This window comes from Hemiscyllium ocellatum, chromosome 45, assembly GCF_020745735.1.
Source record: "Hemiscyllium ocellatum isolate sHemOce1 chromosome 45, sHemOce1.pat.X.cur, whole genome shotgun sequence".
NCBI classification, from domain to species: Eukaryota; Metazoa; Chordata; class Chondrichthyes; order Orectolobiformes; family Hemiscylliidae; genus Hemiscyllium; species Hemiscyllium ocellatum.
The window spans coordinates 16,376,946-16,390,459 of record NC_083445.1 but is presented as its reverse complement, the minus strand read 5'-3'; the positions used below and the strand labels follow the sequence as shown (position 1 = coordinate 16,390,459).

Below are 13,514 nucleotides of genomic sequence, written 5' to 3'. Positions count from 1 at the left end.
CACATTCTGAGGCAGACAGCCTGAACTTAGCGCAACCCTCTGAGGCAATAAACAATTCTCCTTATTTCTGTCCTAAAAGGGTCACCCATAATTTCAACATAGTGTCCATTTGACATGAACTCAACCACAACAGAAACATCTTGTACAGGCCATTCAGGATTTTGTACACTTCCATCAAGTCACCCCTCACTCTTCTAAACTCCAGTGAAAACAGACCCAGTCGGGTCAACCTCTCTTCATAAGACATTCCACTGATTCGAGATATCAACCCAGTAAACCTCCTCTGAACTATCTCCAATGTATTTATATCCTTCCTTGAAACGGGGACCAAAACTGCACACAGCATTTGAGATGTGGTCTTACCAATACCCTGTATAACTGATGCATAACATCCTTAAGTTGATATTGAATCCCTCTCATATTGAATATAAACCTTGCTGTCCACAGCAGGCGAACAGTGAGTGGACAACCCACTGTGTCCACTGGGATTACGCAGCTGGGAAAAGCTACTGGTCTCCTCATGGCTGCAGTGTGGGAGATTCCAGTGGAACACACACCCAGTGTCGATGCAACCATCTCTCCACCCTGGCATTGCTGATGTCTCCTGTTGGATGGCAGGTAAAACTGTTTCTCCATCTGTGTTCTCCACAGTTAGTTCAGAATTCATGAACTGGATACAGGCCCTGACTGTTGCAGTGATTGTGAACAAGATTATGTTAAATTCAAGCTCCTAGACTGTAGGATTTAAATTTTTTTTTAGATTACTTACAGTGTGGAAACAGGCCCTTCGACCCAACAAGTCCACACCGACCCACCGAAGCGCAACCCACCCATACCCCAACATATACCCCTTACCTAACACTACGGCAATTTAGCATGGCCAATTCACCTGACCCACACATCTTTGGACTGTGGGAGGAAACCGGGGTACCCGGAGGAAACCCACGCAGACACATGGAGAACGTGCAAACTCCACACAGTCAGTCGCCTGAGGCGGGAATTGAACCCAGGTCCCTGGCGCTGTGAGTCAGCAGTGCTAACCACTGTGCCAACGTGCCGCCTGAGGGGTGGACTAACACTCTTGTTCAGGACAGTCTCAAATAATGGTGACATTGCAGAGCCAATCAACAAGTATTGTAGAAAGGACTCAATGGATTGGAAATTTGGCTTCTTAGGTCCTGGGTGTTTGGCACCTCAGGAACCAGTTAATACTTTTTGGATGCAGTCTCCTCTGGTTGATGCGGCCAAGTACATCATGTTGGACAGTATCAAATGAAGGAGTCAATTAAGGCGTATGAATGAACAGAAAATAAGACAGGATTTGAAAACCCATAAGACAGTAGGAAGTAGTGAATTGCATAATCTGTAGTTGTTGGAAAGAAGACTTACCGTAGGCGGTTAGTGACTGAGAGAGTTGGAAAAGTCTAATTCAAACTGAAGGGACATCTGGAAGGGAAAGATCTGAACAGGCTGGACTTCATTCCAGGAAAGGGAAACTGAGCGGGAACCTAATGGAGATGTTTAATAAACAATAAACATAACATCTCAAAATAGCAAGGAGCATGTCCTTTCTGCAAGACAGCAGCAGAGTAGGACGCTTCTCAAAGAGCTCGTATATTTGAATTATTTTCCTTTCTCATTTTTTTCTCCTTTTGTCTTTTTTTTAAACCTCCTCTTCTCTCTTCTCCCCCTTGAACCTCCCAGGTTCGAACCTCCTGACCTCAGAACTCCCAGCCTCAGAACTCCCAGCCTCAGAAATCCCGGCCTCAAAACTCCTGGCCTCAGAAATCCCAACCTCAGAAATCCCAGCCTCAGAAATCCCAGCCTCGGACCTCCAGCCTCTTAACTCGCAGCCATCGACTTGGCTGCCTCAGAATTCCCAGCCTTGGAACTCCTGACTTCAGGACAGACCCAACCAGGCTGCCTTTTAGGATGATGGTCTCTTCACCCAGTGTGGCCACCTGGTGGCTGAGAGTAGCATCCTCTCAGCTCAGCATGGTGTCGTTTTGGCTTAGCATGGTAATCTTTCGGCATGGCATGGTGATCTCCCAGCAGTCCAGCATAGTGGTCTTCAGGCTATATGTAGTGTCCTCTTGCCCAGCATGGCATTCTCAAAGTGGCCCAGCACAGTCATCTTCAGGCAGTACATGGTGGCCTCTTGGCCCAGCAAAGTGGTCTTTGGTCAGTCCATGGTGTCCTCTTAACCTAGCACGGTAGTCTTCAGGTGGTACATGGTGTCCTCTAGGCCCAGCATGGTGGTCTTCAGGTGGTACATGGTGTCCTCTTCGCCCAGCATGGTAGTCTTTGGGCAGTACATGGTGTCCTCTAGGCCCAGCATGATAGTCTTTGGGCAGTACATGGTGTCCTCTAGGCCCAGCATGATAGTCTTTGGGCAGTACATGGTAGTCTTTGGGTAGTCCTCTAGTCTTTGAGCGGTACATCGTGTCCTCAAGGCCTAGCATGGTGGTCTTTGGTCAGTATATAGTGTCTGCTTGGCCCAGCATGGTGGTCTTCAGGTGGTACATGGTGTCATCTTGGCTCAGCGTGGTGGTCTTTGAGCGGTACATGGTGTCCTCTTGGCCCAGAGTTCTGGTCTTACAATAGTTCATGGTAATCTCTCAGTCCAGCGTGACGATATTCCAGCAGCCCAACATGGGTGTTCTGGTGGTAGGTGGAGGTCTCTTGGCCTGGTGGGTGATCTCCCAGCGTAGTGGTCTTCGGGTGGCAGTCTCTCAGCTTGGCATGGTCTCGGTGTGGACATCCAGTCTCAGGGAGGCTAGATGTCAACATAGACTGGTTCAGAAGATGGTTTCCCCGTATTTGTATTCTCCGTGTTATAATTTATTCCGAAATCTGCAACGCTGGACATTTTTTTACTTCTCTATTTTCCATAAACGGCATCTGAAAAAAGTGTACCTGCGGACTTTTGTACCTAAGATGGCACCGTAAGTGGCAATTGGCACAATTTTCCCTGTACACATTTGAGTACGTGTGACAATAAAGCTAATTCTCATTCTAATTCATACTGCCAGAAAACGGTGATGAGGTAACAGGCCAGTTGTGATCTTGTTGAGTGGCAGAGCAGGATCAAATGGCCTACTCCTGCTGTTAGTTTCTAGGTTCCTGTAGTCGCTGATAAATTGAACACAGGTTTGAAAAATAGCTCACGCAAAAAGTAGTTGGAATGTGGAACTTGTGAGGGAATTGAAGTGCACATAGTAAATGCATTTAAGAGAAATCTGGACTAAAAACAACACTTGAGAGAGAAGGAAATCAAGGATTATACTGAAAAGGGTAGTTGAAGATAAGTGGGTGAGACCCATGTGGAGAATAAACATTGGCAAGCGATAGGTTGGGCTGAATGGCCTGGCTCTGCATTGTATATTTAACACAATGGAACAGGAACAGCATTCAAGGTTTCAATGGGTTTGTCGTGAATTAAAAAGCTGATTAGCTTCAGTGGCTAGATTGTGGTGCAGAATAAAAGGTAATAATATCAGAAGGTACTGGATGATGTTTTGGGAGCAGACTCCATACTTCACCCCATCGTGATATCAGGACAATGATGATGCCAATGATACAGACAGAGACAGACAGACAGTGAATTAAAGGGGAAATGGTGAGCATGAAAAGTATAATTAAGATTCTTAGAAATGTTGGACATTATGTGCATCTTGCAGTTAAGGGTTAGAAACACAGGCAAATCTAGATTATCTAAAGGCATTGCAGAACTAAAGGTGAAACCATCTCGTGTAAAAGCATTACATAGTGGGAAAATCTGCTTTTTTTATAATCACACAGCATTATCAATGACCACATAAACCCTAACCCGAAACCTAATACAGGGTTAGTACCTCTGGGCCTGGCACTATCAAATCAAGTCAACACCCGGTCTTGTTAGCAATGGAAGGAGCAGTCCTAAGTGTTCAACAGGCTGATCAGATTGTGAATCCTTCCATCTCTCCTCCAATATTCCCCAAAGGATCAAAATGGTGGATATGAAGTTACAGAAGAAGTGACCACACTTACCACATCGACAAGGCTTCAGTCAGGAATGTGACAACTTACATGGGAAGAGGAAGAGGACATTCAGCTCCCTTCAGACCTGTTGCACCACTCAATAAGACAGTGGTCTGTACCTATACTCCATTATCTGTCTCCATGCCATAACCCATAATATCCTTCCCTGACAAAAAACTATCAACCTCAATTTTGAAAATGTCATTGGACTTCCAACCTTGAGAACTTTGTGGAGATCGAGTTTCAGATTTCCAATCACCCTTTTGTGAAAAGATGCTCTATTTGATCACCCTGGTCGGCCTCACTGGAACACATCACAGGAAATCGAACCCTGCTGTTGCTGGACTCGTCACAAAGTTAAAGATTTTATAAAAAAACATGCACACTGTCCCAGCTGTCCCATCCTTACAATCCAGTATCACACAAAGCATGCAGCAGGGGGCTTTACTGAACAAAAATTACTATTTATTACAAATGAATCAAATCAACATTCAGGTAATTCATTATGAGCCGTTGACATGTAACTACTCATAAAAACTCGAACCTCCATTTAAACATTTGTAACATCTCTGCTTTATTGGTTGAAAGTCACAGCTCACAGGAACTGATAAGGGTATATCTATCGGCTTTCTTAGACTTTAGATTTATTTTGCTGCAGAGAGAAAGATAGAACCTTCCTTTCCCTGAGGTCTGCTGGCTTCGAATTAAACAGTCATGTTCACAAACTTTTCAACGACTTGAGAGTCAATCACATAAATGATGATAGGCAGAAGGACTTTGTTATTGACAACTGGTCACCAATCATATCCCAATCAACTGGCCAAATCTCCCTTTGTATATACCCCTTGGCTCCAACCCATTTGTAGCAACCTGCTCCAACTGCTAAAAAAACCCAGCTGTGTCAACAGCATTTACAAAGAGTGTGAAGAGTGTGGTCCTGACGAAGGGCTTATGTCTGAAATGTAGATTCTCCTGCTCCTCGGATTGTGCCTGACCTGCTGTGATTTTCTAGTACCACACTCTCGATTCTGATCTCCAGCATCTGCAGTCCTCACTATCTCCTTAGAAAAAGTGACCGGAATCTGACTTTTTAAAGGGGCAGCAAACCCTTCCACAATGTTTGGCTTTTATAACAGTCCATGGCCCATTTCAATCCACAATCAAAATCACAGAATAATCAAACAATGCGATATTGGCGGCACATTGTTAGTCTAGGTCTCACTTTAAGGGTATAGCACCCTCCCCATGCTTTCACCCAGTCAGATTACCAGAGGGGATTTTACCATGTTCAGAAAGACAAAAACTTAATGCAAATATATTTCTTTCCAAGGACTATCCGTTTGTTTTGACGACAATTACATTGATTGGGATCCCAATTTCTCTGGTGTGTCTGGGAATCACCATTGTGACCTTTGCTTTCTGCACCAATGTGAGAAATGCTCTCCACATCACCCACATGCAGCTGTGTGTGAGTCTCTTCCTGGCGGAGCTGCTTTTCCTTCTCGGGATCAACAGAACCACAAACCGGGTAAGAGAATCCACCACAGCCAGCAATACAACAGGTTGTGTCGGAGAGAGAGTGAGAGTGTCTGTATCACAGAGAGAGTGTGTGTGTGTGTGTCAGAGAGTGTCTGTATCACAGAGAGAGCATGTGTGTGTGTGTGTGTGTGTGTGTGTGTCAGAGAGAGCTTGTGTTTGTGTGTGTGTGTGTCAGAGTGTCTGTGTCACAGACAGCATGTGTGTGTGTCAGAGAATGTCTGTGTCACAGAGAGAGCGTGTGTGTGTGTGTCAAAGAGTGTGTCACAGAGAGAGAGTGTGTGTGTGTGTGTGTGTGTGTGTGTGAGAGAGAGATTTATGTTTATGAGTGTGTGTGAAAATGTATATGTTTAAGAGAAAAGGATCTGTGTGACAGAGTAAATGTGTGTGTATAACAGAAAGAGAATGTGTCTGAGCATGTGTGGGTTTGAGTGCGAGTGTGTGTGTGTCTGTACAGATGGGTACTTGTGTAAATATCTGTCCAGTGCAACTAAATGGTTTGATTGTATACTCGTGTACAAATATGTTTGATGTTCAGTTGATTGTATATTTGATCCTTGTGCATCAAGTTCTATCCCTTATGAAGCCCTCAGTTCCTTCTCCCACAGTTAGTGACCTTGCCTTCAGCTAGCTTTCGACCCACTGGTTCCAGAAATCTGGAATTCCTCCACTGAACCAGGCTTCTTCCGTACCATCCTTCTTTAATACATTCTGTAGAGATAGAAGTTCAGGACACTTCCGTAATGGTACTGATGCCCACTGGCTCATTCAAACTAGGGGACAACTTCTGCTGATGAGCATAAACCATCAGCTGGGACACGGTTTTGGTGTTGGCTCCAGGAGTGTGTCAGGTGGAACTGTGAGGAATCACTGCTTCAAGAAAAGCTCTCATGCTGTTTCTCATTATTACAGGTGATGTGTGGGATTATAGCAGGATTTCTACACTACCTGTTCTTGGCTGCGTTTGTTTGGATGTTCCTGGAGGGAGTCCAGCTCTTTCTCATGGTCAGAAACATCAGGAATTTGAGGGTTCCTCATTCAGAAAAAGTTGAGAAATTCATGTACCTTCTTGGCTACGGGGTTCCTGCAGCAATTGTGGTCATTTCTGCTGCAGTGGATCATGATGGCTATGGATCACCTAGGCAGTAAGTAATGGCTCCTCTTCTTCAAATCTTACAGCTAGAATTATCACCTTCCAGTTCAAGCTATCTTCAGAATTTAAACTTCTTTCTCTTTGTTGCACACTTGTTGTCAATGAAATTAGCTTTAACTTCAAGCCCCACTCCAGGCTTTGAGCATAAAAATCCAACATTTCAACACAGCACTGAGGGATCGCTGCTCTGCAAAGATGCCATTCTTCAGACGAGACATTAAACCAAAGCCCCATTTACCTGCTCAGGTCGATATACAAGTTCCCATAGGAAAGAACGACAGTGTATTTGTATTTATCCCTCAATCAACATCACAAAAAAGGATTATCCCAAACATTACTACATTGTTGCTCGTGGCAGTTTGCAAATTGTCTGACACATTTCCTACTTTACAACAGTGACTACATATCAAAAGTATTTCATTAACAGTTACATGTTTTGAAACATTAAATATGCCATACATGTTGTTTAATTCTCATATTACTCCTGAAGAGCTTGGGACTGATTTGTGACTGAATAATATGTGAATATGTATCACTGATGCACTGTGGTCATGTGCTGAGTAACCAAGGATCAATCTGTCAGTCCACCAACCAAAGGGAAATCTGTGAGAAATACACTTAATGAAACTCCAGCATTTTGATTTGAAAGTGTGACTATTTCTGCGATATAAGAACCAGAAGACACTCTCATTATGTTTTTCCTCTCATTTTCAGCTTTCCTCCCTTGACCTATTCCCTGGTTTTCCCTTCCTCTCATTTTTACTCATGTTCTCTCTCTCTCCTCTTATCCATTTTGTTCTTTCCCCATTCCCTCCCTTCCCTCTCCCCCTCTCTCTCTCTCTGTTTCCTTGTCAGCAATATCAGGAATAGGCTTCTGACTCATGTATCCCAACCCCACTCCAGTGATTACACTTCCTCCCTCTGACAATAACACTTGCCAGCAGTGGATTCTGTAACTGTGGTCCACTGCAGAGATCCTAATTTCCAATGTCACCTTTCACCTTTGTGCACAGGAAGGAAAGGATGCATTTCACTGGATTGTTGAGTAATGAAGGGGATCATTCACCCCATCTTTCAGAGGGCTGCTCAATTAGTCCCCCCTCTTGGAGCCAAGACACCATAAAATTTTGATCATTGTTTTCCTTTTGAAACTTCCCATTCATTCTATTACTGCAATATTTATCGTTCATTAGCAGAGGGATTGAATTCAAGAGTCGTGAAGTGATGTTGCAGCTGTACAGGACTTTGGTTAGGCCACATTTGGAGTACTGTGTGCAGTTCTGGTCGCCTCACTTTAGGAAAGATGTGGAAGCTTTGGAGAGGGTGCAGAGAAGATTTACCAGGATGTTGCCTGGAATGGAGAATAGGTCGTACGAGGATAGGTTGAGAGTTCTCGGCCTTTTCTCGTTGGAATGGCGAAGGATGAGGGGTGACTTGATAGAGGTTTATAAGATGATCAGAGGAATAGATAGAGTAGACAGTCAGAAACTTTTTCCCCGGGTACAACAGAGTGTTACAAGGGGACATAAATTTAAGGTGAAGGGTGGAAGGTATAGGGGAGATGTCAGGGGTGGGTTCTTTACCCAGAGAGTGGTGGGGGCATGGAATGCGCTGCCCGTGGGAGTAGTAGAGTCAGAATCATTGGCGACCTTTAAGGTGCAATTGGATAGGTACATGGATGGGTGCTTAATCTAGGATAGATGTTCAGCACAACATCGTGGGCCGAAGGGCCTGTTCTGTGCTGTATTGTTCTATGTTCTATGTTCTATGCAATCCTTTCAGAAAGTACACTTCAAATCATCAACACTTGCAGTTGTAGAATTCATTTTTGTCAAAAAGATTGATGATCCTTGTTAACCACAGTAACAGTTGAGGGATGGATAGGTCTTGGATCTACAAAAAGGGAATGGAAATCAAGAGTGATGGAGGCAGATGTGGGGTAAGTGAAAAAGGGATGAAGTGCATATCCCTGTGACAGGGCAAAGGCCAAACAGGCAGCTGAACAATGCTGTGAAGAGAAGTACCCAGTTTTGTACAGAATGTGACTCTCCCCAAAGGGTGGCTGGCCAGTCGGCATTAAGCCATCTCAAGAGCATTATACACCAGCACCATACACCAGGTCCAAGCAATGGAAACCCATGAAAAAGCAGACAGCACTCTGAAAACAAAACCTGAGAAGGGAACAGCAGCCAACATGCATCACAACTCATTAGTGGCCCATAATCGGTTTGTGGACAGTTTTGGTTCAGTCATATCAAGGCATGGAAACCTCGATTGGGTGTTAATCTCATAATCAACAGTTCTAAAGGCTGAGACTGTACCCTTTGGGGGTTTAAAAGGATGAGAGGTGATCTAAATGTGCCACATTAGATCCTGAGGAGACTTGACAAAATGGATCCATTCCGACAAGATGTTTTCCCTTGTGGGAGACCAAAACTACAGGGTGGGGTGGGGGGGAGCAGTTTGAAAATCATCACTTGAATACAGCAATGTTGAGAAACATTTTCTCTCAGAGAATTGAGAGTCTTTGGATCTCTCTTCTCCAGACAATGGTGGAGGCAGGGTCATTGAATATTTATAACACAAAGGGGGACAGATTCTTGGCTAACAAGGAGTCAAAGTTTACTGCTGGGAGGGGAGGTGGGGGGGGGAGCGGGGTCAGGTGAGAATGTGGAATTGAGGCCACAATCAGATCAACTGTGATCTTGTTGAATGGTGGAGCAGCTTCAATGTGATAAATGGTCGACTTGTGCTCTTATTTCATTCATGATTCATATTACAAAGATATTTCACTTTGGAATGAGTACCTTCCAAATTAGGTTAAAAATCACACAACACCAGGTTATAGTCCAACAGGTTTAATTGGAAGCACACTAGCTTTCGGAGCGATGCTCCTTCATCAGGTGATTGTGAATTAGTTTTACCTACAACCACCAGGAATATCATCATTCAATCAGTGCACAGGTTGTGAAACTATTTTTGCAACATAAATAGCTCCCACTTCCTGGGTCTTATTCTCTTGTTGATACTCATTGTTCTGAATGATTTACTTTCTTCTCTCAACTTCCAGCTGCTGGGTCTCCATAAAAAGAGGATTCATCTGGAGTTTCCTGGGACCTGTGTGTCTGATCATTGGGGTAATTTTCTAACTACTCATATCAAGTATATTGTGTTTTATTTCTATCTGATTGCATGAAATGTTTGTGTTTAAATGTACAGTAAGCCCCTTTTTTATTTATCTAACCTTAGTAACAGATTCAAGAACAGCTTCATCCCTGCTGTGATCAGACTGATGAACAGACCTCAGTGGTTAGCACTGCAGCCTCACAGCGCCAGGGACCTGGGTTCAATTCCAGTCTTGTGTGACTATGTGGAGTCTGCACATTCTCTCCATGTCTGTGTGGGTTTTCTTCAGCTGCTCTGCTTTCCTCCCACAATCCAATGATGTGCAGGTTAGGGTAATTTGGGCATGCTAAATTGCCCATAGGATGCGTAGGTTAGATGCATTAGTCAGGGGTAAATGGAGACTAATATGTTACCCTTCGCAAGGTTGATGTGGACTTGTTGGGCCAAATGGCCTGCTTCCACACTGAATCAATTCTATGAAATTGTATATTACACTTAATCTTTCTCTGCACCTTCTCTGTAGCTGTAATAGTCCATTCTGCATTCTGTAATATTACCCTGACGTAATTATGTAGGGTGTGATTTTTCTGGACAGCATGCAAATCAATAATTTGCCCTGTATCTTGGTGTGTGACAATAATCAATCAAATCAAATCAAACTGTCACAAGCAGGTATTATCCATTTGCGGCTCATTTATATCCCATTGCTTTCCATAATATACTCTTTTTGCACATTATCTCTCTCTAATACTCTCTCCATCCCTGAGATAACTTCATGAAGGTTGGCATCCCATCATCAAATCACCATTATTTACACGTATATAGCACATTACACTGACCCAGCGAGCACAGAACATGCTCCTGGACTGAGAAGAAACCTCGACACTCCTGTTTATATCTGTCAGCCAGGACTCCCTGATTGGATCAGGTTAACAGCCCCAATCAGGGAACTCATATTCTATGAGATCCACTTGACTGACATCCTTCCATTCACTACACTCCCCCCTCCCCCATAATGTTTCTGGGACATAACAGTTCTACATCCAGCAAAAGACATTTGGGTTAAAGATGGATCCTGTCCTACCTCTTCCTCAGAGACTTATTTTGCTGCTACATGGTAGTCTCAGGTGGCCAAATGCACAATGACATTTTCAGTATACAGCACCCTCTACCAGTCTCATTTGCACAGCATCTCTTCCATGTCCTCGATTCTCCATATCCTCTCTTCTCCATACACTGACTGCCAAAATTTCTTCATCCCATTACCATGCCATCCATAGCCATCTCTCCCAAAACCTTTCCTTCCCCTCTCCATTATCTGTCTCCCTCATAATCAGGAGAAAGTGAGGACCTTCAGAGCAGGCAGGGAAAATATTACAAACATGGTGACAGGGAGGACAGGTTGAAATTTCACCATTTCTGGCTGCAAACATCACTTGGCAAATTGCAAAAAAAATTTAAGAATTAAATCGACCTTCTTTCACATTTGTTCCAACCACACTTTCTTGACAGTCATTCAACATTTTTTTAAATCTTCCAACAGATCAACACGGCTCTGTATTTCACAATACTCTTGATATTGAAAAGAGAAGTTTCTAAACAGGACACTAAAGTGTCGAAACTTCAGAATACAAGGTAAGATACAATTATCTGGAACTTGAAGGAAATATTGTTGAAGTTGACAGGAACATGTAAAGAAGGGTAAATTACATAGAAAATTCAAACCAGGAACAAAAGAGGACAATTCAGTCCTTCAAACCTCCTCAACTCCACTTTCCTGCACCCTCCCAATGCCCCTTTAATATGTTAGTAATGAAAATGCTGTCGATTTCCTTCTTGAATGGATTCAGTGTCACAGCATTGCACCACACTCTGATGTAGTGCAGCGTTACAGGAAAAGATTAGAGATATGTGACTAAGTGGGTTAGCATTTCAAAGAACCAACACGGGCTTAAACACTTCAATGGCCTCCTTTTGGGTGATATGATTCTGTGGGTGCATCCGTAAAAGTCAGCGTTATTTCAAGGATTTATTTGCTGATACAATGCACGCAGACAATATGAAAAGAATTATTGAACATTAAAAGACACTTTTTACTTTGTTTCACATTTTTTCATGTGACTTTACAGTAAAATCACATGATCACAACATACAATATCTCATTAAGTAAGTTCTGTCACTAAAACACTGCTGATTATTGCTGAACCAACATGCAATGGAGAAGGGATGCTCATGGAGCTTCCTTCTCCCATTATTTGCTTCCACTCCACATGCATTCAGAACAGCATGTTACAGAGCTGCAGAGCTTTGAACTGATCTATTGGTGCCCTCCTTGTTTCCGGGCTCCTTGTATTCTCACTGATCTCCTTCTGTCTCTGATGCAGGATGCTGACATTCAAAGCCATTGCTCAGGTGTTTATCCTGGGCTGCACTTGGATTTTTGGTTTGTTTCAGTTTCAGGAACAGCCTGGTGTAATGACCTATTTATTCACCATCATCAACAGTTTCCAAGGCACTTTCATCTTTATCCTGCTCTGCATGTTAAATCCCAAGGTAAGCAGTGGTATGGTTACACAGTGATGATGGGGGAGCTACTAAATGAGTATTTTGCATCAATGTTTACTGCAGGGAAGCACACAGAAAATAAAAAAAAGGCAAAATAGATAGCGACATCTTGAAAAATGTCCATATTAGCGAGGAGGAGGTGCTGGCTGGCTTAAGGAAGTGCTAGCTATTTGGATAAGAAACTGGCTTGAAGGTAGAAGACAGAGAGTGGTGGTGGAGGGTTGCATTTTGGACTGGAGGCCTGTGAGCAGTGGTGTGTCACAAGGATTAGTGTTGGGTCCACTGTTTTTTGTCATTCATATAAATGGTTTGGATGTGAACATAGACAGTATAGTTAGTAAGTTTGCAGATGGCACTAAAATTGGAGGTACAGTGGACAGCAAAGAAGGTTACATCAGCAGGACAATCAGATGGGCCAATGTATTGAGGAGTGTCAAATCGAGTTTAGTTTAGATAAATGTGGAGTGCTGCATTTTGGAAAGGCCCATTAGAGCGGGACTTATACAATCAATGGTAAGGTCCTCGGGAGTGTTGCTGAACAAAGAATGCAGGTTCATAGTTCCTTGAAAGAGAAGTTGTACGTAGATATAATTGTGAAGAAGGCTTTTATTATGCTTGCGATTATTGGTCACTGCATTGGCTATAGGAGTTGGAGGTCATGTTGTGGCCGCATAGGACACATTGAATTCTGGTCTCCTTGCTATCCGAAGGATGTTGTGAAACTTGAAAGGGTTCAGAAAATATTTCCAAGGATATTTCCAGGATGAAGGGTTTGAGCTATAGGGAGAGGCTGAATAGGCTGGAACAAATTTCCCTGGAGCATCGGAGCCTGAGGGATGACATTGTTTATAAATCATGAGGGGCATGGATAGGGTAAATAAACAAGGTCTTTTCACTGGGGTGGGGTGTCTGAAATTAGAGGGCAAAGGTTTAAGGTGAGAGGGGAATGATTTAATAGGGAACTAAAGGGCAACGTTTTCACGCAGAGGGTGGTGCCTGTATGGAAAGAGCTGCCAAAGGAAGTGGTGGAAGCTGGTGCAATTACAACATTTAAAAGGCATCAGGATAGGGTTGGGGAGATTGGGCCATATGCTGGCAAATGAGACAAGATTTC

General features: G+C 43.4%; 1 protein-coding gene across 1 annotated transcript in view; it reads left to right on the top strand.

The window, feature by feature from the left end:
• Positions 1 to 12,415, top strand: part of LOC132835874 (adhesion G protein-coupled receptor E3-like) — a 72,483-nt gene extending 60,068 nt beyond the window's left edge. Inside the window, exons 13-18 of the mRNA XM_060854972.1 lie at positions 448 to 618; positions 5,351 to 5,548; positions 6,469 to 6,701; positions 9,780 to 9,846; positions 11,379 to 11,470; positions 12,220 to 12,415. Of these exons, the coding sequence (XP_060710955.1) occupies positions 448 to 618; positions 5,351 to 5,548; positions 6,469 to 6,701; positions 9,780 to 9,846; positions 11,379 to 11,470; positions 12,220 to 12,415 (957 nt within the window). The remainder of the gene's footprint in view (positions 1 to 447; positions 619 to 5,350; positions 5,549 to 6,468; positions 6,702 to 9,779; positions 9,847 to 11,378; positions 11,471 to 12,219) is intronic.
• The last annotated feature ends 1,099 nt before the right edge of the window (positions 12,416 to 13,514 follow it).